The sequence below is a fragment of the Gymnodraco acuticeps genome, unplaced genomic scaffold (assembly GCF_902827175.1).
Source record: "Gymnodraco acuticeps unplaced genomic scaffold, fGymAcu1.1, whole genome shotgun sequence".
Lineage (NCBI taxonomy): Eukaryota > Metazoa > Chordata > Actinopteri > Perciformes > Bathydraconidae > Gymnodraco > Gymnodraco acuticeps.
The window spans coordinates 1997284-2019316 of NW_022990198.1; the positions used below are offsets into that span (position 1 = coordinate 1997284).

The window sequence follows — 22033 nt, forward strand, 5'->3', positions numbered from 1 at the left end:
TCAGAAGGTTTGCAGAAAAGCTGGCAGAGTGTCAGCTATAGATCACTGTTTAGATGCTACACCAGCAATACAGCGCTGTGGCACATTCATTTATTATCTGCTATAGTGAACAGCTCCCACAAGGTAGAGCTCTTGGGTCCTGACCTGGTAATAATGAAAAACTATTCTGCAACAAAAGAAATGTGGTTGAAACTTTCTAAATGGGATTAAAGAAGATAGAACTTCACAATTAAAATGTGAAAAGTACCTATATCAAGCACTGCCTACATTGTGCTAATATAAAAATATGAATACAAATATTCACAAACTGATTAAATGGTCCGCCATAGACCTTTAAAGATTATTTCAATAAATTGATCTGAGAAAGAAATGCAGTCATATGGTAACCTATGACCAGCATTATTCAAATCATTTATTTTTCTTGGGAAAATCTGGTTCAGGCAGCAAATCAATACGGAGCTTAATATTTGTCACTTACTAACTCAATTGACACAAGTTGCTACACTATCAATGATATATTTAGACTATAAAAACTGTGCACAGCAGATCAGAAAATTCTAAGAGAAACCTGCATCCATTCTCCGACATTTCATCACATAAACTCGGCAGCTGCTTGAACCTGGATCTGTGCTTCTCATGTGGCGGTCACACTTGTGCGTAAGTTCAAAGCATTGGTTACGGTCCAAATGGGGCCATTACTCCTATAAATCAAGCTTGTGTAGTTCAATTATATTATTGTGAACAGCTCAATTCCAATCTCCCGTATTTGTTGCGCTGTTTTGCAATTTTTTGCGACCTCTGTAACTCTTACTAAACACCATTTATTTGGGGATGCATAAGCACAGTCACTGCTCATTTAAAGGTCCCATGTCATGGCCATGTCTACTGATCATAATTCCATTGTTGAGGTCTACTAAAATAGATTTATATTGTGCAATTTTCCAAAATCGCATTGGTTTCTCATACAGCATCTCTGTATAGTATGTGTATTCACTCTCTGTCCTAAACGCCTTGTTGGAGCTCCTGCCCCCCCTCCCTATGAGCCCAGTGGCAGTCTGCGAGACAGCGAAACCCAGCCCGAACACACACACTTAACGTAACGGCTCCGCGGACATAATGTAACGGCTCCACGGATTGGTCCATTTGGGTATGGGCACGTCACTGTACCCAGGAAGAAAAAGAGAAATGTCCAACGAGGCGTTCTAGGGCAGCATAGACAGGTATTTTCTGTGTTAGAGTTTTACTCCCTACAGGGTATACTTTGAGGGTTTGTGACTCTGCAGACCGTTTACATGCAGAAAAACCTTCATAACAAACAAGGGGACGGGTAATAACCGGAAAAGCATGACATGGGACCTTTAATGGAAACATGGAGGAGATCCAGTTACCGAAAGTGCATTACCACATTGGCCTCTTACCAAACTGTGTTTCTGTAATGAAGCTTGCCATGCAGAACTACTTGGCGTATCTCCAAAGTGCATTCAAATCATATCTTTGATACGAGAGAATAGTCAGATATGAGACCCTCTTTCATTGAAATAAAATGAAGTGAAAAGCCTGGAGTTCATGGATGGAGCTCAGATAAAGGCTAAGTGAAGGTGCCAGACTAATGTGACTCTGTAGCCATGGCAACAGGAGCATGCAGAAGGTGATGTAATCATTTCACAGGAAAGCATCTATCTCTTTTCCTTCATATTTGTCACTGAACGTCATCCAGTCTGCCCTGGCTGTCTGTTTCTCTATCTCAAATCACTTTCTCTACGCATGTGTATTTCATATCTCTTTTCTTTCTCATCCTTTGTACTCTATTTCCACATCCACCATTACCTCCTCCCCTCTCAGTCCTTCAACGCCTCTTTTGTTGTTCGTCATTGTTTTATCTGAATATCGAAGTTGCCAGGAAGTTGATTGCCAACTGCTTTTACTTCCATTAGAGAAAAGCTATACAAAGATCTTATACCAGGCAGAAATATGGACAGTTCAGTCACTCAGGTCAGACCTCTTAACCCACATCGGTTTTTACTCTTTATTTACAGGCTTGTGGTATACTTAGGTTACCACATGTCTTAGCCAAGAAAGCTATTTTCTATGTTCAGATAATCAGGATTCTTAGACATGTTATTATCAGCATTTAAGTAGTACTATACAATTTTTGTCAAATGTACCGCTCCTCAGTCACCTGGTTCCTGATCTGAACCCGCCCACTTCATAGAGTTGACTGGCATAAGGAAATGCACTAATGATTCCTAAAAACCCAGAGAAGACTTAGCATTTTTCCAATTCCATTACCTTCATCTCAAAGTCATTGTTTTTTTTAACGTATTTGTTTAAATGGAAGAAGAACACAAGCTTACTAGAACATTTTCCATTCATGAATGTGTGAGGCTTCAATGTGTCATAATTACGGCAGTTGCAAAAAATGACTAAATTGTCTTCCAAACGTCATCACGCCGTACAGGAGTCTGCCTTAAGCTTATCGGTGGTGACACTCAGACATTCGACCATTATTTAGTTTGGTTACAGCATGCTATTTATTTCTGACGATCGCATTTACATATCATAAAAGTGTGTTGGCCACAAAGTTTATTTTATGCATTAACAAAATCCAACGAGGAAATCCCATTGCTTTTTGTCGAGAGACCCCATGCGATGCTAGCATCCGGGTCGGCCTACACAAATATGGGATCATTGCACCACTCAGTTGTGACAAGAGACGGTGGCTGCTGGTTAGCCAATACTATGGCCCAACATAAAAGTTTGTATTTTCTTGGCTCCACTCTTAAATCCTTAGCAAAACCAGTATGTTGGCATGGCTACACACTTCACATACATTTGGTTTGGCAAATAAGACATTGGTTAGCAAGGCCAGCTTTTCCTCTGTTGCCAGCTTTTGTGTACAAAGGTGATTGTTATCAATCTTCTTATTTAACTCTAAGCAAATAAGCCTATTCTTGGTGACAGCAGCTCAGTCTGTAGGGCCATGTTAGGAGTGTGAACTCTTACTTTTGGCGCTTTTCCACTGCAGGGCCTCGCTTGGCTTAGTACGGTATGGCTAGGCCTCGTTAGGCCTTGTTAGGCCAGGCTCACTTTATGCTGCGTTTCCATTACAGTTTAGGAACTGGGGTAGTATCTATAGTAACGCAGTGTAGGCGGAACCGTGACCAGGGGCCTCATTTATAAATGGATATACGCTAAAAAAATGGCGTACGCCAGTTTCTACGCAATGTTTGCGATTTATAAAATACTAACTTGACGGGAAAATGTGCGGTCCTCCACGCAAACTCTAACCCATGCGTACGCACTAAGCACAAAAACGGGAGGGACGAGAAACTGCGACACCGCGTTGGCAGAAGGAAGAATGGAGAGAAATATGTGGAAATAATACCATAAATAAAATGTTACCTCTCATTAATCATATATGAAGAATTCATTTTCAAACATTGATTTAAAGCCAATCTTAAAATTAAACAAACGCCTGTTTGCGACTCCTCAATGCACACAAAAACATAACTTGGAGAAATAAATACGGATATGTTATTTATTTAATATGTTGTGTTAATGTTCTGAAATGTTTTCTCATAAATGATGCGGTAAGCAGGAGGACAGAATTACGTCTAAACTGACGCCGTTTTGCATTTCTATAGGTTGTAGATACGAGCATGGTTTTATATACTATCATGTTTAATCGTGTTTTATGCCGTTTGCCAAGACTTGATAAGTCGCTCATAAAACACAGGAGGTATGGAAACTAAGAACACCAGATGTGGTAAATTGTACAGCTAATATAACACAACACATTAGTTGTATTTCCTTTAACTGGTGGATATAGGGTTGCTGCGGGGAGGGGGGGGGGTTTAGATGCACAGGCTGCAGTGGAGACGCTGCGTACAGCTGATCGACAGCTGGAACACAAACCACCAAATACAAAAACATAATTCAGATCCAGTCGTCATGACTCCACTCCGGAGGGATTCCCCGATCATTTCTTACAGTTTCTCATCAAGGGGGGGTCTCCTGTCCCCGGTACAAACACACTGCCCGAGGAAGGCTATGTGTATTCTTTTTGTCATTAACCTTTTTCGAACCATTTTATTTTGGTGATCATTCGACCTCCATGCTGCTACTCTGGTTCAAACTGCATCCACCAAACAATATGATTTATCTCGACCTCCCCAAAATAACCAGAATCTGACACGGTGTGAGATGTCTTTTTTAGCTGTTCTGTCGTCATTTCCTGCGATCTTCTCCATGCAGTCAGTCAGAATGAATGAATGAATGGGCGTTTCTTTGACTATTTATAGGCAAATATGGGCGTTACGTGAAGCCCGCAAAAGCTGCACCGCATTTCGAGTCGATTGTGATTTATAAAAGGAAACCGGCGTAGGAAGTGCCGTACGCACTTTCCTCGCCGGTACGCAATGTTTGGTGAATCGGAAAATGTCGGAACATTTCTGTACCTATTTTTTGGATTTCTACTACGTAAGCAACCTTCCCACGTGAATCCTACACACGGCGTTATAAATGAGGCCCCAGGCCCGGTTCCAGAACAAAATGACTCGGGGTGCATCTGAGATTAGAGAGGGTGCAGTGGTAAAGTGCTATTTTTATAAGTGGGAAGTGGACCTAACACCCTCTAGGGGGGTCCTCACCTCCTCTAGGGGGGTCCTCACATCCTAGAAGATTTTTTTTTTAAATATTGAAGTTAAAAGCATCAATCTGGTGCACTTTGAGAACAAAATGAAGAGATCTATGGATACATCTCAACACCCATATGAAACAGAACTCTAAACAGATTTAATTTTGGTGCTAAAAATCTTTTGAAGGGTGTAGTCCATCATTGCTAGAAAAATACCACAACTCCCCTCGCCTCTTGCATCCAACGCATCAACAGAGCCACGGAAAGGCAACTGGTTTACATCTATAAATTGAATTATGTTCACAATAGCTGCTACATAAGTGCGGTTTCTCTCCAGTTGTGCTGCATTTACAAGAGTGGAAACCAGTCTCACTTCTTGCACGCCTATCCTTCCACAAAGCCACTGACTTCATGTGCTATTTGCCTGATTCATGCCTTCCCAGTCCCTTATCACGTACAAGAGCATGGCGCCAGTTGTGGTGAAGACATCTGACGTACTTGAACCGAAATGTCTACATGCATAGCAGAAGAAGATGGCATCTTTTTCACATGAATATTCCAGCCAATCTCTATTTTGAAACCATGAGCTGCAAAATGAGCGCCTTACCCCACTGTACAGGCGAGTTGGGTACTTTTTTAAAGATACAGAGCTGGACAGGCTCTGTTTTGCCGAGGTCCTCTGGCACTTGCGGGCCGCCGAGGGGTGGCTGTGTTTGAGGCAACGAAGATGGCTGTGGCTGCTCCGCCTCCGTGGGCAAGGCGGGGCAAAGCCGGCGAGTCGGACGGGAGGACGTTAGTGTCCACGACAGATGCCGCGGGTAACGTAATGTCCCCATGGTCTGAACTATTATTACCTGCGGTAGATGCAGTGTTACTGCTGGCGATAAGGGCTGGTTGTTTGAACCATTTTCTGATGTCCATCATTGACTGCTGTGTAAGCACCTTGCAGATGACGAACGTGCCACACGCACCTGACATAATAACGTTACTTACCGTTTAAATTGACCAAATAAATGCAGCAGACAATGTTATTTAACCACAATTACAATTTATTTTATTTCAACTATATTCTTCTTCTTATTATTATTATTATCATTATCATTACTACTATTATTATTATTGTTATTATATATGTAATATTTTCACTTTTAATTTTTTTCACTTTTCATTTTTCAAATGAGGGTGCATAATGACTCAACTGAGGGTGCAATGCACCCTTATGCACCCCCCGTAGAGCCGGGCCTGGCCGTGACGTCATCTTCAATCCACAGACTGCCTGTGTCATGGCGAATACAGTCGCTGGTTTATTTATGTCTGTATAGGCCGTTGTTGTGAGTGTGGACGGTCGGAGCATACATACAACGTTAGCTTTGCCAATCTCCATTCAGAAAACATGCATTTTAACAGGTTTTTCGCCTGCCGTCTGTATGCATTAATTCATGGTTTTTACTAACCGGTATCAGTATGTTGTTACTTCGGCATAATTTTGAAACGTGTATTACAATTAAATCACGGTAAAATATGTTCATTTTGTTGTAGTTGCCAGCGATTCTCTCACTAGTTTAGCATACTCAGTCCGGTTGTTGGCCCGGAAAGAACCTCGATTTTGGAGAGCCAGAAAAACTGTCAAAAAGTACCCGCTAGCCGGTACTACCCCTAGTGGAAACGCAACCAAAAACGGGCCGGGCTTAAACCGCGCTCCTCCTAGGACCTGCAGAGGTGCCCTTGGGCAAGGCACCTGACCCCTACTCTCTGGGCAATGTATTATAGCTGTTCACTTCTCTAATGGTAATTGTGTGTGTGTGTGTGTGTGTGTGTGTGTGTGTGTGTGTGTGTGTGTGTGTGTGTGTGTGTGTGTGTGTGTGTGTGTGTGTGTGTGTGTGTGTGTGTGTGTGTGTGTGTGTGTGTGTGTGTGTGTGTGTGTGTGTGTGTGTGTGTGTGTGTGTGTGTGTGTGTGTGTGGTGTGTGTGTGTGTGTGTGTGTGTGTGTGTGTGTGTGTGTGTGTGTGTGTGTGTGTGTGTGTGTGTGTGTGTGTGTGTGTGTGTGTGTGTGTGTGTGTGTGTGTGTGTGTGTGTGTGTGTGTGTGTGTGTGTGTGTGGCGCCAGCATACTCACCGGACATGTCACCCATTGAGCATGTTTGAGATGCTCTGGATCGGCGTATACGACAGCGTGTTCCAGTTCCTGCCAATATCCAGCAACTTGGCACAGCCATTGAAGAGGAGTGGACCAACATTCCACAGGCCACAATCAACAACCTGATCAACTCTATGCGAAGGAGATGTGTTGCACTGCGTGAGGCAAATGGTGGTCACACCAGATACTGACTGGTTTTCGGACCCCTCCAGACCCCCCCAATAAAGCAAAACTGCACGTTTCAGAGTGGTCTTTTATTGTGGCCAGCCTAAGGCACACCTGTGCAATAATCATGCTGTCTAATCAGCATCTTGATATGCCACACCTGTGAGGTGGGATGGATTATCTCGGCAAAGGAGAAGTGCTCACTATCACAGATTTTTTCAGATTTGTGAACAATATTTGAGAGAAATGGTTATTTTGTGTATATAGAAAATGTTTTAGATCTTTGAGTTCATCTCATGAAAAATGGGAGCAAAAACAAAAGTGTTGCGTTTATATTTTTGTTCAGTGTATATTCTGAGCCTCAGTGGTGTCACAAAATAGCTCCTGTAAAAAAATACTTATATCCATGGGTTTTGTCACCAATAATGTTTTAGGGCTATGGTTCCCATCATGCTTTGGGTGATGGGAACTGGAAGTGTCCTCCTACCATGGAAGCCCTAAATGATCTGTGTGCATCAGTGGGATGCTACTGTATGGATTCACTGCCTCCTTTATTGAAGGCAGATGAAATAGTACAAACGATTGAGGGTAAAGTAAGGAAGAAAGAGGAGGAGATGTTGTAATGATGTAAAAGAGAAGCAGAAGGGACAGGGGTTTCTGAGAATATTGAGTGTACTGGCTGGTCCTGAGACCGCTCACTGAGACCACGTCATCACTGTGTATGTGTGTGTTTTACTGGTGAAGTCTGTTTTTGCTTACAGTTAATAGTGCCATCTGCAATCATGTCATGTGACACCATAGAGCTAAGGCCGCAGGTTACAAACATGCAGAATCTGTGTTCTTTGTTTCATATGAGTAGCATCCTCCTAACAAACGGAACACATTCAAAGGAGCTACGTCTCTCTTTTACTGTTTTGGCCTATTTGTCTCTGTCACTTACGCATGCACACACTAATATCTGTCATGTCAAATCAGCACAAAAACAGCACACATGATCAATAAAATGATTAGTTTCATTACACAGCTCGAGCACAAATAGTTGCAATAACCACTTTGTTTTAGCTGAAGTACTATAAAACTAACATTATATTATGACCACGATCAATATGAATGTCAGTGCGGCATCTGCGTCTAATTTTGACCTTGATCCATATAACATGTCATTTAGACATTGTGACTTTTACATTTTATTGATATTATTTTTTAGGTTTTTTACACAAATCAAGTAATTATGTAGTGTACTTGATTTAAATGTTGATCTTTTTAAATGTTATATTTATAATATAATATATACAGTACATCCATGCACTTTTTCTCATTTGGCTTTTATTCTTATACCACCTTCTTCCACCTCAGCAAAGCACAGACAATTGTTTGCAATATTTAAATGTTTTTCCTTCTGTTTTTTTATGCGCAAATTGAAAAAAACAATATACTGTAAAACCCAGTAGGGCTACAAACAAACCAATGTCTAAAGTTGTGCCATAATATTCCCGCATATCCAGAAAAGAAAAAAAAGGTTTAGGCATAACATGTTATATTAGTCCAAACACCCCAGCAAGAAAATATATCTCACGTTATGGAATTAAAATGTCATAACCATCCCTTTATAGAGAGACAAATATATGAGTTGCCACCTGGAGACCCCTACAGTTTACAAGATCATTATCTACTCTTTCCCCTCCTTCATCACTTCATCATTTTTCTCATTACCCTTGCTTCCGTTTTCCTTTCACTCCCCCATCTTTCATGCCTTTCTCTTTTTATTTCCTCCTCCTCCTCCTCCTCCTCCTCCTCCTCCTCCTCCTCCTCCTCCTCCTCCTCCTCCCATCGTCCCCTGCTAATAGCCACATGCCTGCTACTTGATGTGTTGCCATGACAGCCAGCCAAAGTGTCATCACCAGGGTCATTTGCATATGGCCACCAGAGTTAGGTCAGGGTACCCGTCCTGAAGTGACTGCATCCTGTTAAGAGTGTGTGTTCGTGTGTGTATGGAAGATACATGCAGTATGTGTGTGAATACATGGATTAGGATGAGCTATCAGTGTCTATAATGGGAAGTTCAAGTCTAATGAACCTTTAATAATGTCAGAGAGGGTTATCATTCCACATGGATTAGAGCAGGACCCCTAGGGGTACGTTAGAGTACTGCAGGGGGTACGCGGACCCCTAGGGGTACGTTGGAGTACTGCAGGGGGTACGCGGACCCCTAGGGGTACGTTGGAGTACTGCAGGGGGTACGTGAGATTTATGTTATGTTAATGAAAAAATATATATGAAAAAAACGAAGTTTGAGCAGTGTTTTATATTAACAAAGTTACACATATTTCAAAATGCGAAGTGTAATAACTGCAGTGGCCTTCCTGTCACTGAGAATAACAAAGATACTCAGTGAAGCACAAGCCCATGTTTCTCACTACATTGTAAGTACAACTTATTAAAAAGATCAGTTCAATGTAACTAATGTCGTCTCAGTGTTATTGCATGATGTTAAAATTGGTTTGCCATGAATTTAGTGATGGATTGTAAACATTTGAAATGTAGCATTTAAGTGTTTCTCAGTTACAATGTTGTTGTTTTAACAAATCAGACACTGATGGTGCAGCACTGTGCTGTACCTCTTTATATAGGCATTTCTTCCCTAACAAATTGTTTTTGCACTGATCAGGGGGTACTTGGCTGAATTTCTTTTTCAAAGGGGGTACATTATTGAAAACATTTTGAGAATCACTGGATTAGAGCACAGCTTCAGAAGAGTGTGTGTGGAGGAATTAGGATTTGTTCTCCAAAGACGAACGCATGAAAGTGTCATGCTCTTTTCAAATTCTGTGTAATTTAACATGAGGGTTTCTGAAGTTTACTCATTACACTGAGTGATCCCTGGCCCCCCTCAGTGCTGTTGAGCCTGAAAAAGGCTTCAAATAATGCTGTGTTGGCCAAAAATACTTGTACTCTTGTATCGAGTAGACTCAGAATTTATCAAACTTGCATCATTTTTATTAAACTAAGGTTGTGGTTGTAAAACATGAAATAAACATATTGTTTTTTCAATTAATATTTATTTATCACCAAAATCTAGAGCTGTAACTTACTAGAAAACATACCCAACTAACCCATTAACATATCCCACAGCCCAAAAACAAAACAATCTGTGGGTAAATCCATTTTCATAATTGAATGAAATGAAATAAAATGAAACAAAATACAATTCTCCTCCATACATTCATTTATGTTTTTCTTAAAACCAATTTTATTTTTTAACCAGACAAAACAGACCCTAGTATCTGCCCTGATAACAAGTAGTTAAATGACCAAAAGTTAAATCACTGCTTATGTATAACGATTGTTTAAATCCTCTTAATTTACTTTACATGTTTTCCCTCTATGGAAAAAACTATTCGAACAATAAATGTTTTTATCAGAAAAAAAGAAAGACATTTAAATAAAAATAAATAAAATTGCCAACAAAATGTATCAGGAACAAAGAGGATTTTTAAAATTGGTTTGCCTTTTGTTCTAACGAATTAGATCTATTTGTCGTTGTGGAGGGAATTTAAATGTGAAGGGTTGTGATGTGGTTTGATATGACCCCTGCATGGCGAAGGGATACTTGGCAGTGAGATGCTATTTGTGGCTTGTGTATCCGGTTGCCTAGGAGACAGTTGGCAGAGCGCCAGCAGGAGACCGGAGGTGACCTCAGTTACAGATAAATAAATGATTACCCAAACGGGCAAATCTGATTTGATATATATTTACACATTTCTACTTATTTATTTTTCCTTTATTGACCCGGTTTGTCCCAGTAACTCTCGTTATAGAGTTACAGAAGAAGATGTTGTACGGGAGGAATATATCATTTCATGTCGTATTGAAGTCTCCTGATTTGTCGTCACATAGCGTTGTACTCCTCCACCCTTTTGTCACCTTTATCTCAGTATCACTTGTCATCAGCCTCATCAGTCTCCATGGAGATAACACACTAATCCTCACAAAGCACCTTGTTGATACTCACTGCTGAGTAGTGCCTCCTTGATTGGTCCTGATGAGATTTGTAGCCAATTACACACAATTAGGAGTATCTGGTGTGAGAGGGAGTTCGCTAATGTTGACAGGTTATAGCAGTCTGGCCTTTAAATAAGAACAATTCATCTTTTTTTTGTACCGTAATTGAAAGGATACAAACATGTTTTCCTACAAAGCCCTTTTTAATTATGAAGCTAAAGATTACATTTATAGACAAATCTAAAAAATGATATATATTTTGTTTCAAATCAGCAACAAAGGGTGTAAATCATCGTTTTTCTAAAAGTAAGAAAAACAATCTAATCTTCTGGTATCAATAAGTTGTATTATTTGATTGCCCTAAGCTTCACACTGTTTGTATATCCAATAAGTTATGTATCATACTCACAGTGACACCTCAGACTACAGTTTATTTATTGGTAGTGTTACGGCTGCTGCCTTTCTGGTCGTCTGAGTGTTTTCAGCTGTGTGTGTTCTATGTAAATGAGCTGTGCGGTTGCCCTCTCGTCATTGGCTGCCATCTCCTGGTCCGCCCCTGAAGATTGCGATTGGAGCCCGACGCACTCCAATGGCAGCGCACAGCCGGCGCACACCTGCTGGAGATGACTACAAAGCTGGGGACAATGATCACTCAGGAGGCTCTGTTGAGTGAACAGACGCCTCTCGCTACTTGCTCCTTAGTGAGTTCTGTTGAACTGTGGTTAAACTGGTGTGATTAGTTAGTGGTTAGAGTAGTTGTGGATTTGGTGATTGATGCTTTAGTTTAGCTGTGTTTTGTATAGATTCTTTGGTCAGTTGTACCACTTTTAAAGTGAGGTTTTGTTTCATTCTTTATATTAGTATTTATTTTCCCTGTATGCCTTTCGACTCCTCCTTTTGTTTGGTTATCAACCGTGATTGGCTAACGGTTACTCTAGCCAATAAATCGTTATGACATCATAAATTGGCCAAAATCTGATCAGCTCATTTTCTGACAGGTTTTTATAGAAATGGATCAGAACAAAAAGTGAGAGAATCTTTTTACACACATGTTTATGTATGAAAGACATGAAAAAGTGGATTTTGCATAATAGGTGACCTAATATTATAATGTGTTTTTATTCTTATTAATAATCAATAAGCAAGTATTAATAGTATGTGTAGACTACAGAAAAAATAAAGAAATCACATTACACTATATCTTTCACATCTGCGTCCTCCATTATGTCTCATATCTCGAGGCCAGAGGTCGTTTGAGAAGCAGCAGTTTTTTATTCTCATGTGATTATCCTGCTTTGACATTTGAGCATGAATCAGCTGGAGGACAGAGGGAGGGAGCATGTATCAGTTCTACCATAGCAGCAGTGTCCCCACATCACCTCTTAGTAATGGGCTTCTCTCTCTTCATGGAGCGTCTGGGCAGGCCACACCCAAACTGCTCCAACATGATCTCATCCTGCAGGCCCACTGCATCACCATCCAACAGCCACTTCAGTGTAAGAGTATTCCACACTTAAACGTTTCCTTATCCAGTCTTTAAGTCCATTTGTAGGGTGTCAGATATCTGAATTCTGCTTGGTCAGAGTTGAAGGAGGAAGAGAGAAATAAATCAAGTGTAAGAGAAACAGCAAGAGAGAGGGAGTAACTGAGACAATATCAGACAGAACAGAGGAAGGTCATTACGTAACGTCTAAACAATAAGAACACTTCTCATTAGTGACAGCTGAGTCACATCAAAGAGCCAGCCAATATGAGTTATTGATGCCAGGATGGATATTGATAATCATGAGGAATTATAAAAAGTTACAAAAAACACTAATTAGAAAAAGTTGCTTTGGTGCTTGAAAGCTGATGACAAACATATTTAAATTAAGTTTAATAAATGTTAGTTATGCAGTAAAACGGACATTTTATTTATAATAACTGTTAAATATAAAGGACAAATATCCTGCCTATCATTGACATCCAATGTTTTACTATTAAACAATTTATTTGGAACCAAATGATGTAAAGAAAATACAAAACTAGAACGGCACTGTGAGCACAGAACCCCACCCAGGCATGTCTTTGCCTTCATGGCTTTTAGTGGTAATGTGGAAACAACATTGACGCAACAAAGCATTTGTGTATCCGCCAAGTGATTTGGACCTGATCCAAAATGTAATGGGTTCCTCATTTGTTCATGCTACACCCTTTCAAGTTTCATGAATATCAGACATGTCGTTTTTCCAGAAATCACACTGAAAAGCAGACAAACCAAAAACACGAGATTTAAGACACTTACATAAGACATCTCAAGTTCATTATAACTGGTCTTTACCTGCATGTGCTCAATGTCCCTATGTGGTGTTAAAACATTATTTCTGTTGGCCACTTAAGGGCAGCAGAGAAAGCTGTTAGCTTTAATGGGTTACGCAGAAATATATGCTTAACACCAGACTTGACCTTACACACACACTGTCACACGGATGCCACGAGGAGGTGTTGAACTCACTGAAGGCTGTTACTCTCACACACATTGATCTGCGAGACAAAGACCTTGTTTTCATTTATAAAACATCAAACAACATTGAAGAAGCATCTTGTCGCCTGTACTGACCGTAGAGTGGCCTAACATAGGCCCCTATCCTTCTTTCTGTTTTAGATCATTGGTGTAACAGTTGCAAGGTTGTCTGCACCGTCACACACACTAAACAAATAATGAAGCAATAAGGCTGTCAGGGTGCGGACTTGACAACTGCAGGAGCATCGCCGTTTAACAAAAGGACATCCGTGTGCCCTGTCCTTTGCGATAAGACCCAACAATCAGCAGGTTCACCCGTGTTTTGACAAGATAAGGAACAAATACAGCTTGATATTGGTTACAAAAAAGCTCAAAGAGACTCGTAGAGATACATCACGAAGCAGGGAACCACAGCACAACCTTATTCTACATTTCATCTTTAAAACTAGTGAAGAAAAACTGCTACTGTGGTGAGATGGCTTTACATGCCTCTAGTGCAGCTCAGCTCTTTGAGTTTTGTCCCAAAAGGATTGCATTAGCTGGAACTAGCAATGCACTTTATCAGCATATACAGTGTTTCCCCAATGGTAGGGGGAACACGCTGCGCCCCACCAACGGAGCCCCACGCTCCCCCTGAAATTCAAGGTGTTTTAAAAAAAAAATTATACTTTTTTTTTTCCTATATATATATATATATATATATATATATATATATATATATATATATATATATATATAGCACCACATTGCAAATAATCTATAACTACTGTCACTTTTCACATTGAACATGTGCTCTTTTATTAAATAAACTAAACGCTTTCATTTTAAGTTGTGAGTCTAGTGTTGTTGACCCTAAGAAACACTGATGCATCAATCAATAACAATAATCCACAGCTCCTCTCTCTGCTCCAGGGGATCTAAAAAATGTATATCCCAATGCCCCCAAGTATTTGGTCAATAACAAAAGTTCATCTCAATACTTTGTTATATACCCTTTGTTGGCAATGACAGAGGTCAAACGTTTTCTGTAAGTCTTCACACGGTTTTTGTTTTGTTTTGTTTCTGGTGTCCTTTGACAGCTCTTTAGTCTTGGCCATAGTGGAGTTTGGAGTGTGACTGTTTGAGGTTGTGGACAGGTGTCTTTTATACTGATAACGAGTTCAAACAGGTGCCATTAATACAGTTAACGAGTGGAGGACAGAGGAGGCTCTTAAAGAAGAAGTTACAGGTCTGTGAGAGCCAGAAATCTTGTTTGTTTGTAGGTGACCAAATACTTATTTTACCTGTTGATACCATGATGCAACATTTGAAACATAGTAAATCAACGTACTTTTTGTATTCAAATCAGTGGGTTAAAACTACATTTCAAGCACAATCACATCAATTCAAAATGAAGAAAATAGATAGAAACAAATGACGTACAATGCCACAGAGCAGGAAATGTTTGACATGTTGTACAATGTTATTACAAAAAAGGACAAAACAATTTCCATATTAAAGGAAAGTGAGTGCACAAACTGTAACACTATGCTGGCAGTTGTTTGTGTTCCTGTCAGCTGGGAGATGCTAAGTGGAGTGCTGTGCAGAGGCTTTATTGATACAGGTCTGAGCTCTATATTCTAATTAAGCACTAACTGCAGCACATGGCAAATTAAATTGGACATCCGCTGCAATTTAAATCTGTTTACAGCACAGCAGTTATGAGGGTCACCTGGGTCAGTGCATGAAAATGTCTATATAATTGTGTCGTCAAACCTGAGGTAAATATAACATTTAGAGTAGTGAGACTGGCTTTGACTGATACTTTTTCATTGCTAAGTGTTACTGAAGAAAAGCCATATTTCTGATTTAACACTACTTTAACTATTAATGCCAGTTTAAGGAAATGAGTTTAAAACAACAACAATCCACTTGCTTCCTAACTGTGATTCTCTTTTCTCTCAGCGCGATGCTGCCTCTCAGTGGTCATAAAAAGAATTGCATCTAGTACACATAGTAGTAAGTCAACATAAATACAAAAAACACCCTCAATAGTAAAGCACGCTGACACACATTTTCAGATCTCCAAAACGCTCTAATATGTATTTGAATCCATCTAAGAGGCAACTCACATTTATTGGAATGATTTCCCACTCTCATATGATCTTCTACAGTACTGTAATGTAAGGGCTACAAAGGTTTCCTCCATCATGTATGCATACATCATTAATGGTGTTTATGACATTTGCGATGTAAAACTGTGATACTCTGAGATTGCCACTAGAGGGAGCCAGACACCACCAGAAACATACAACATCAGCTGCAGTCACTCATTTATTTGTGCATATTGTATGTAGCATTGTGCACTTCATGTCCCAATACTGTATCCACTTACTTTTATGTTTATTTGTTGTGTTTGCACATTATAAATGCTTATAATTACCTAATTGTTCTCTCTCACTATGTTCACTAGGTGAGGTAGGTTCAAGGGCTTTTTGTCATATGCACAGATGCTGCAGTGTAGAAATGGCAATGACAATCTTAAGTCCAGAGCTCCTCCAACAATGCAACACAATATATATATATTAGGGATGGGAACGATTAATCGAATATTCGAATTATTCAAATGATTATTTTATGTTTTTGGGAGGTGTGCCTAAGTTGATTACATATTATCAAATGGAATAATTCAATGGATACGACAGTGCCATAGCTAAGTGTGTTAGGTCTAAAGGTGTGTTTTGCTCCGATCACCGGTCCCTCACAGCGGGCAGAGCTGCAGGTGATCTCTCTCTCTCTCTCTCTCTCTCGCGTCCGGTTATACTTCACTCGCGTTTATGTCCAAATCCATCAGATCTAGCTAGTTCTAGCTAACGATATGGCTGCTGCCCCTCCCTACACGCAGATCACGCAGACTCAAACCTCATCTTATGCCCAAATTCCAGCTGAGAGGGTCTTCTCTACAGCTGGCCTGATTGTGAATCGCCTCCGCACCCGCCTCTCCCCTGAGTAGACATGCTTCTTAAAGAAGAATGAGTATTGAATAGCTGCATTCTGTGCATAGGCCCTGCTATAGGTTGCTGATCTCTGTTGTAATAGGGTTACGTTACCCTGACCCGTTATGTTGTTCGTGTTGTATGATCCCTCTTTCATTTAAAAACCAAGTTATGTTTTAAGCATGAAAGCTTAGGCCTATAGCTGTCAACTGTTCAAACTGTGATCACCAGTTTTATACATTTGACAAATTCCACTTGGTTTCTGTATTTATTTGAACATGTATTTTTTTTTTGTAAAATGTTTCCCCACATTTTTTAGGATATGTACATTTCGGTTAATCGGTTAACCGTTTTTTTGAGGGTCGAATATTCTAATATACATTTGCTTTCAAATTCCCATCCCTAATATATATATATAGGACAACAAATGTAAAATTAAGTATTGTAGTGTAAACAATTTAATACAGTTTATTGTAGTGATTAACATAAAGACAAATAAAGGAGGTAAATTCATAGGGTCAACTTCACCCAGGTTTTGACTGAAACTGGAAGCTGTACTCACGGCAGATCAATCTCATCTTTTCCCGTACACACACACAACTCATAAACACACTCTTTCTTCCCTTCCTCTGGTTGGGCGGCCCGTCCCGGATCCATTAGGCACAAACAACAACCAACTGTGTGTGTGTGTGTGTGTGTGTGTGTGTGTGTGTGTGTGTGTGTGTGTGTGTGTGTGTGTGTGTGTGTGTGTGTCTAAGCGTGCACCTGACTATGTTGTGTTCCATATTCAAGGCTTGACGGATCAGGTTGTTTGTTCAAATAGAGAAACAATAGAAAATTAATTGTGTATTATTGTTATTATTACTTATTAATTGTTTCAACTGTTGGAGAAATGTTCTCTATATATTTGCTTTATTGATCATGTATATCTGTAAATAAACCTCCAACACAGCCCTGTATAAAGCAGCACTTTGAGATGCACACAGTCAGACTAGTGGAAACAGAACTACATTTTCAATATTTAACTCTAACTGTTTTGTATTGTTGGGTATTTTCACATTTCTGACATTAAATCAAGATTATAAACAAACACAAATTATTCAACTTATAATTGGATACAAATAATATCTCTTAATCAGGTTTTTTGTTGGTTGCAGGTCGTAAGTTCACCTTGGTAAAAAACCTGATGTTGTTTATTTAGCTAGAAACAATCTCTAATATTATCTTTGCGAAACAAGAAGTCTAGTCGATAAATCGTTAATGTAGCATTGTAGCAACAATATTAAACATTTATAGCTTATTGAATGTAGATTTTTTCTGATTTATTGCAGCAATCATATTGATATATTTGGGTTTTGGACCTTTGGTTGGCAACATAACATATCAGAAATGCCACATTGTTTGATGATCAACTTTCCAACTGAGAATATTACATGAAGTTGTTGCAGTACATCCATGAAAAGAGCCTCATGTTTCTGATTCCCCCTAAAGGCCACACAGTGTTCCTCCTCTCCAACAGTGCGGTATTGTTCCTCCCCTGCGGAGGCCAGTAACACACACTTACTCAGGACTTGATTAACTGCAGTTTCACGGCTGTATGCACTGAGCAGTTTGCTGCAGGCGATGGTTAGCATTAGCATTGTTTAGAGACAGCGAGATTGATGAAGGACGGACGGAGCAGAAACGAGAAAAAAGGGAACAGGAAGGCAGCGGATAATAAAAAAAGAAATATAGCAACACTGGCATCTTTGCTGCTGACCCACATCTGGAGCCTGACATTACTCCGGAGGTTGCTGTTTCCTTTGAACAGAGACACTGCGAGGGAAAGAGACAGTCAAGTATGGCTGGGAAGACGCCACCAGAGACAGCAAGCCAAAGTCTTCAACCTTTAAACATAATCATCTTTTGTCGGGCTCGTTTATCATTTCTGATCCATGTAGGAATCACCTGCTGTTAATCCCAGTTTCAGGACAGACAGAGAGCCTTTAAAGGATAGTACATCCACATCATAAGCTCCTCTTGCAGATGGAGATAAGAAAGGATTAGTCCAATAAATCCTGTCTGAAGCCTTTCACTGACTGATGACTTATGATGGTGCAGGGACTGGAGTTTGGCCTGCGATTAGCTTCAGGCCAACATTTCACTTTGTGTTTTAAGGCTGTTTGAGCACATGTCACAAAACAGTGAGCCCACTCCAGGGAAGATAATGTCAACTTTAGGTAACCATGTTGACATCATGATACATCTTCTTATTTGTATACAGATAACAGCATCTGTCAGGTTTAGTTGAATATCTGACCTGCTGCTCTTAAACCAGCCTATCATTCTAGTGGCTGTGGTGTTGTGTATTCCTTTTACCTTCAGTATTATAATTGGGAATCGTTTGTTTCTCTAACACTAGCATAACAATATTTCTTATGACCTCACTTTCGGAAACAAACACATTCATTTCACAATAGGTCTACAGTGCGTTGAGCGTATTGCTAATATTAGCATGCTAAGATGCTAATGTTTAGCATGTATACCACGTCAACTATCTTAGAATAACGTGCCAACGGGCAAACTTTAGATAATTTGCAATAAACACAAAATAAACCTGGTGCTGAAAGGGATTTGTAATTATTGCAGCTCAAAGGTATTGGACAATTTAAACTGTAAAAGTTAATAAATCACCAAAGATATTACAACTCATCCTTACAGTGACATGAATGTGTCATGGAAATATATCTAACAGTTGTTGCTGAGACAAAATGGTGGCACTAAAGGGAACATCAGGGGATTAGGTCAGAAGGGTTCATGCTCTGGGGACTATGAATCTCTTTAAAACATTTCTTGTGGATCCATCCAAGACTTGTCAAGATATTTCAGTCGAGAACACAATGTTGGACCGACTGACCTTAGAAACGGATTATACTTATTGTAATACATCTATTATCTTTTGGGCGATTAGCTTGAGTGTTATTTAGAGGAGATAATAACATGGTGATCATGTACAGGTCAATTACATGTAGAGTGTTGTTTACACTACACACTGCAGTTAATGTCATGTCCAAATGTTCACTCACTGTTTGGCTCACACCCAGAGGGAAATATCTGGGCCACACGCTGTATAGCAGCTTGGCAGTTACACTTAACGGTTACACACATCCGTGATATTATTCCTGTGATAAATCGTCTCCAAGCCCAACAGAAGGCTCTTCTTACCATATTTGCCACTTTAAATACCATAATACTAGATGTAATTACTATCAAACGCTTGTGGTTGAGACATCCTCTCCTCTTCTCTTTGTTATTGTGAGGTTGGGGGTGGGACCTCCCTTTCCAGGTAGCCAATTACAGCCCTCTCACATCCCAAACAGCCAATAGCAAGCCTGCTGTACTGTCACTATTCCCATCCCCTCTCCGTTGTTGTTAATATGCAAAGGCTGCAGTCTACCGACATGAGCTCATCACACACACACACAAACACACACACACACACACACACACACACACACACACACACACACACACACACACACACACACACACACACACACACACACACACACACACACACACACACACACACACACATACACATACACATACACATACACATACACACACACACACACACAATGATACATTAAAAACATGCAGCGATGCATTGATAAGCACACACAAACTGAAAACTGTAAATTACATCGAGGAAATATGTAAGCATCTTCTAAGAACATCTTGCCATTTCAAATTGTTCAGTGATATTATTTCATGATGCTTTGTTATATTTCAATGTGTTTTTTGTCACCTTAGGCAACACTTTGGATTTGTACTTCTCATTCATTTAGGGCTGGAGCCCCCCCCTAAGGTAGCTAATTACAGAGACATTATACTGTCATCCCCTTAAGGTATGATTGTAGCATATCAGAGTATATCGGTTTATTATGAATAATGCATCAGCATCTTAATAATGTATCCATAAGTGCACAGCAGCCTGCATGTAACAACATTCTTTATGTTTTAGGTTTTCCCAAGTCATTTTCAATTAAACTATTTACATATCCACTGTATGTTGCTTCCTGCCCCGCGCATCCAGTTAACTAACTGCAACTGTTTTTAATCAATCAGCCGTTTTACAAACTGTAGCCGTCAATAGTCATTTGCCTCCTTAAAGCAAGGCGATGCTCACTTTAATCCAGTTCATTTAAACATACGTGTGTCTCATGGCAATGTAACAGCAAAATGGAGTTTATACTATGCTGATTATTGATTGTTATTAATGGCTGTATCATTTTACAATACACACTTCAGACAGTTACAAAATATATAAAACTCTTATGACACACTATAGATCTGTGAGAGATGAATTCCTCGTCAGCTCTTGTTTTGAGAAGAACACTTGTGATCAAGCAGGGAAGAGGCTGAGCAATAGAAGTTTTATAGCAAGAGCATCATGGCAGCACACTTACTGCACTCTCCACACCGTGTGTGTGTGTGTGTGTGTGTGTGTTTCCTCCCTTTCTGTATCTCCCAGCCAATGCCAGCTGGTACTAAGCAGAGGTATTCATCCATCCCTACTCCCTCCTTTTTTTTCTGCTGTCCCAGCTGCTCTCTCTACCTCTCTCTGCCTCCTCCTTTCTCACCCCTCCTCCTCCTCATCCGCCCCCACCTTCTACTCCTTTCTCAACCTCCTTTCCACCGTCATTCCCCTCCTGTTCACATGTCCCGGCGAGACGTCGCGGACAGAGCGTGTACATAGAAGATGGCTCAGGGCTCAGGTGCAGGCAGCAGGCTGTGGGAACCAGTGGAGCAGGCAGCAGTCTATTTATCCATCACACAGAGCACTCTGCTGGAATAGGGGCTGGATATTGAGCCCCTTCTTGGACCTCCAACCCTGGAGCTCTACCTGTCACTGTTTTCATATTCGTTATTCTTGATCAAAGGGACCATCTCAACTTGCTGTGGACCATATCAATAAATAGTTGTTTTGTATTTGCTATCATTTGCACTTGTTTTTGCACTTTGCGCTGAGAAGTGGAAGCCTTCACAGCACTGGAGATTGAGGAGTGCTGTCTGTGCCCTGCCCTGAACTGAACTTTTGCGTCTGAGCAGAGTGGATAGCTGCTGAGGGAAGAACAGAACAAAAGAAAGAGGGGAATCTTGTAAAGGAGAAGAGGGAAAGCCTTCCCTCTCACACACCTGTGAGGGTTCCTTCCCTGACAAAAGCACAGCTGAGGATACAGGAGGAACACAAAGATAACCAGGAGCTGGGAAGAAAAGGCTAAAGAGGAGACTTTGGGTCCACGCTCCATCCATCCATTCATCCCTCCTTCCACCTGTGAGGATTAATTGCGCTGGAGCAGCATGGCGCATGCCGCCTCGCAGCTGAAGAAAAAGGCGGATGAGAACATCAACGCTGTGGAGGATGAGAAAGAGAAGAAGAAGGCAGCGAGGAAGCGTTCCCGGGAGCTGAAGAAAAAGGTAGAGAAAGAGGAGAAGGAGGCATTGGGGAAAACAGGAAAGAAATGGAGGAATGAGAGCCGCCACAGGGGAGAGAGAGAGAGGCTTGAGACGCATTGGTCTGGTGGAGTCTCTTTTGTCATGATGCAGCCTCTTCACACACACACACACACAC

General features: G+C 40.5%; 1 protein-coding gene across 49 annotated transcripts in view; it reads left to right on the plus strand.

Moving 5' to 3' along the window:
- Nucleotides 1-22033, plus strand: part of LOC117547361 (ankyrin-3-like) — a 187857-nt gene that overhangs the window by 36573 nt on the left and 129251 nt on the right. For 47 of the 49 annotated variants that reach the window (XM_034218003.1, XM_034218022.1, XM_034218025.1 and 44 more), the window contains exon 1: nucleotides 21120-21879. The exons of the other annotated variants lie outside the window; for them this stretch is intronic. In XM_034218003.1, the coding sequence (XP_034073894.1) occupies nucleotides 21763-21879 (117 nt within the window). In that variant the 5' untranslated portion in view covers nucleotides 21120-21762. Of the gene's footprint in view, nucleotides 1-21119; nucleotides 21880-22033 lie in introns of those variants that run through there. 49 annotated transcript variants of the gene reach the window in all.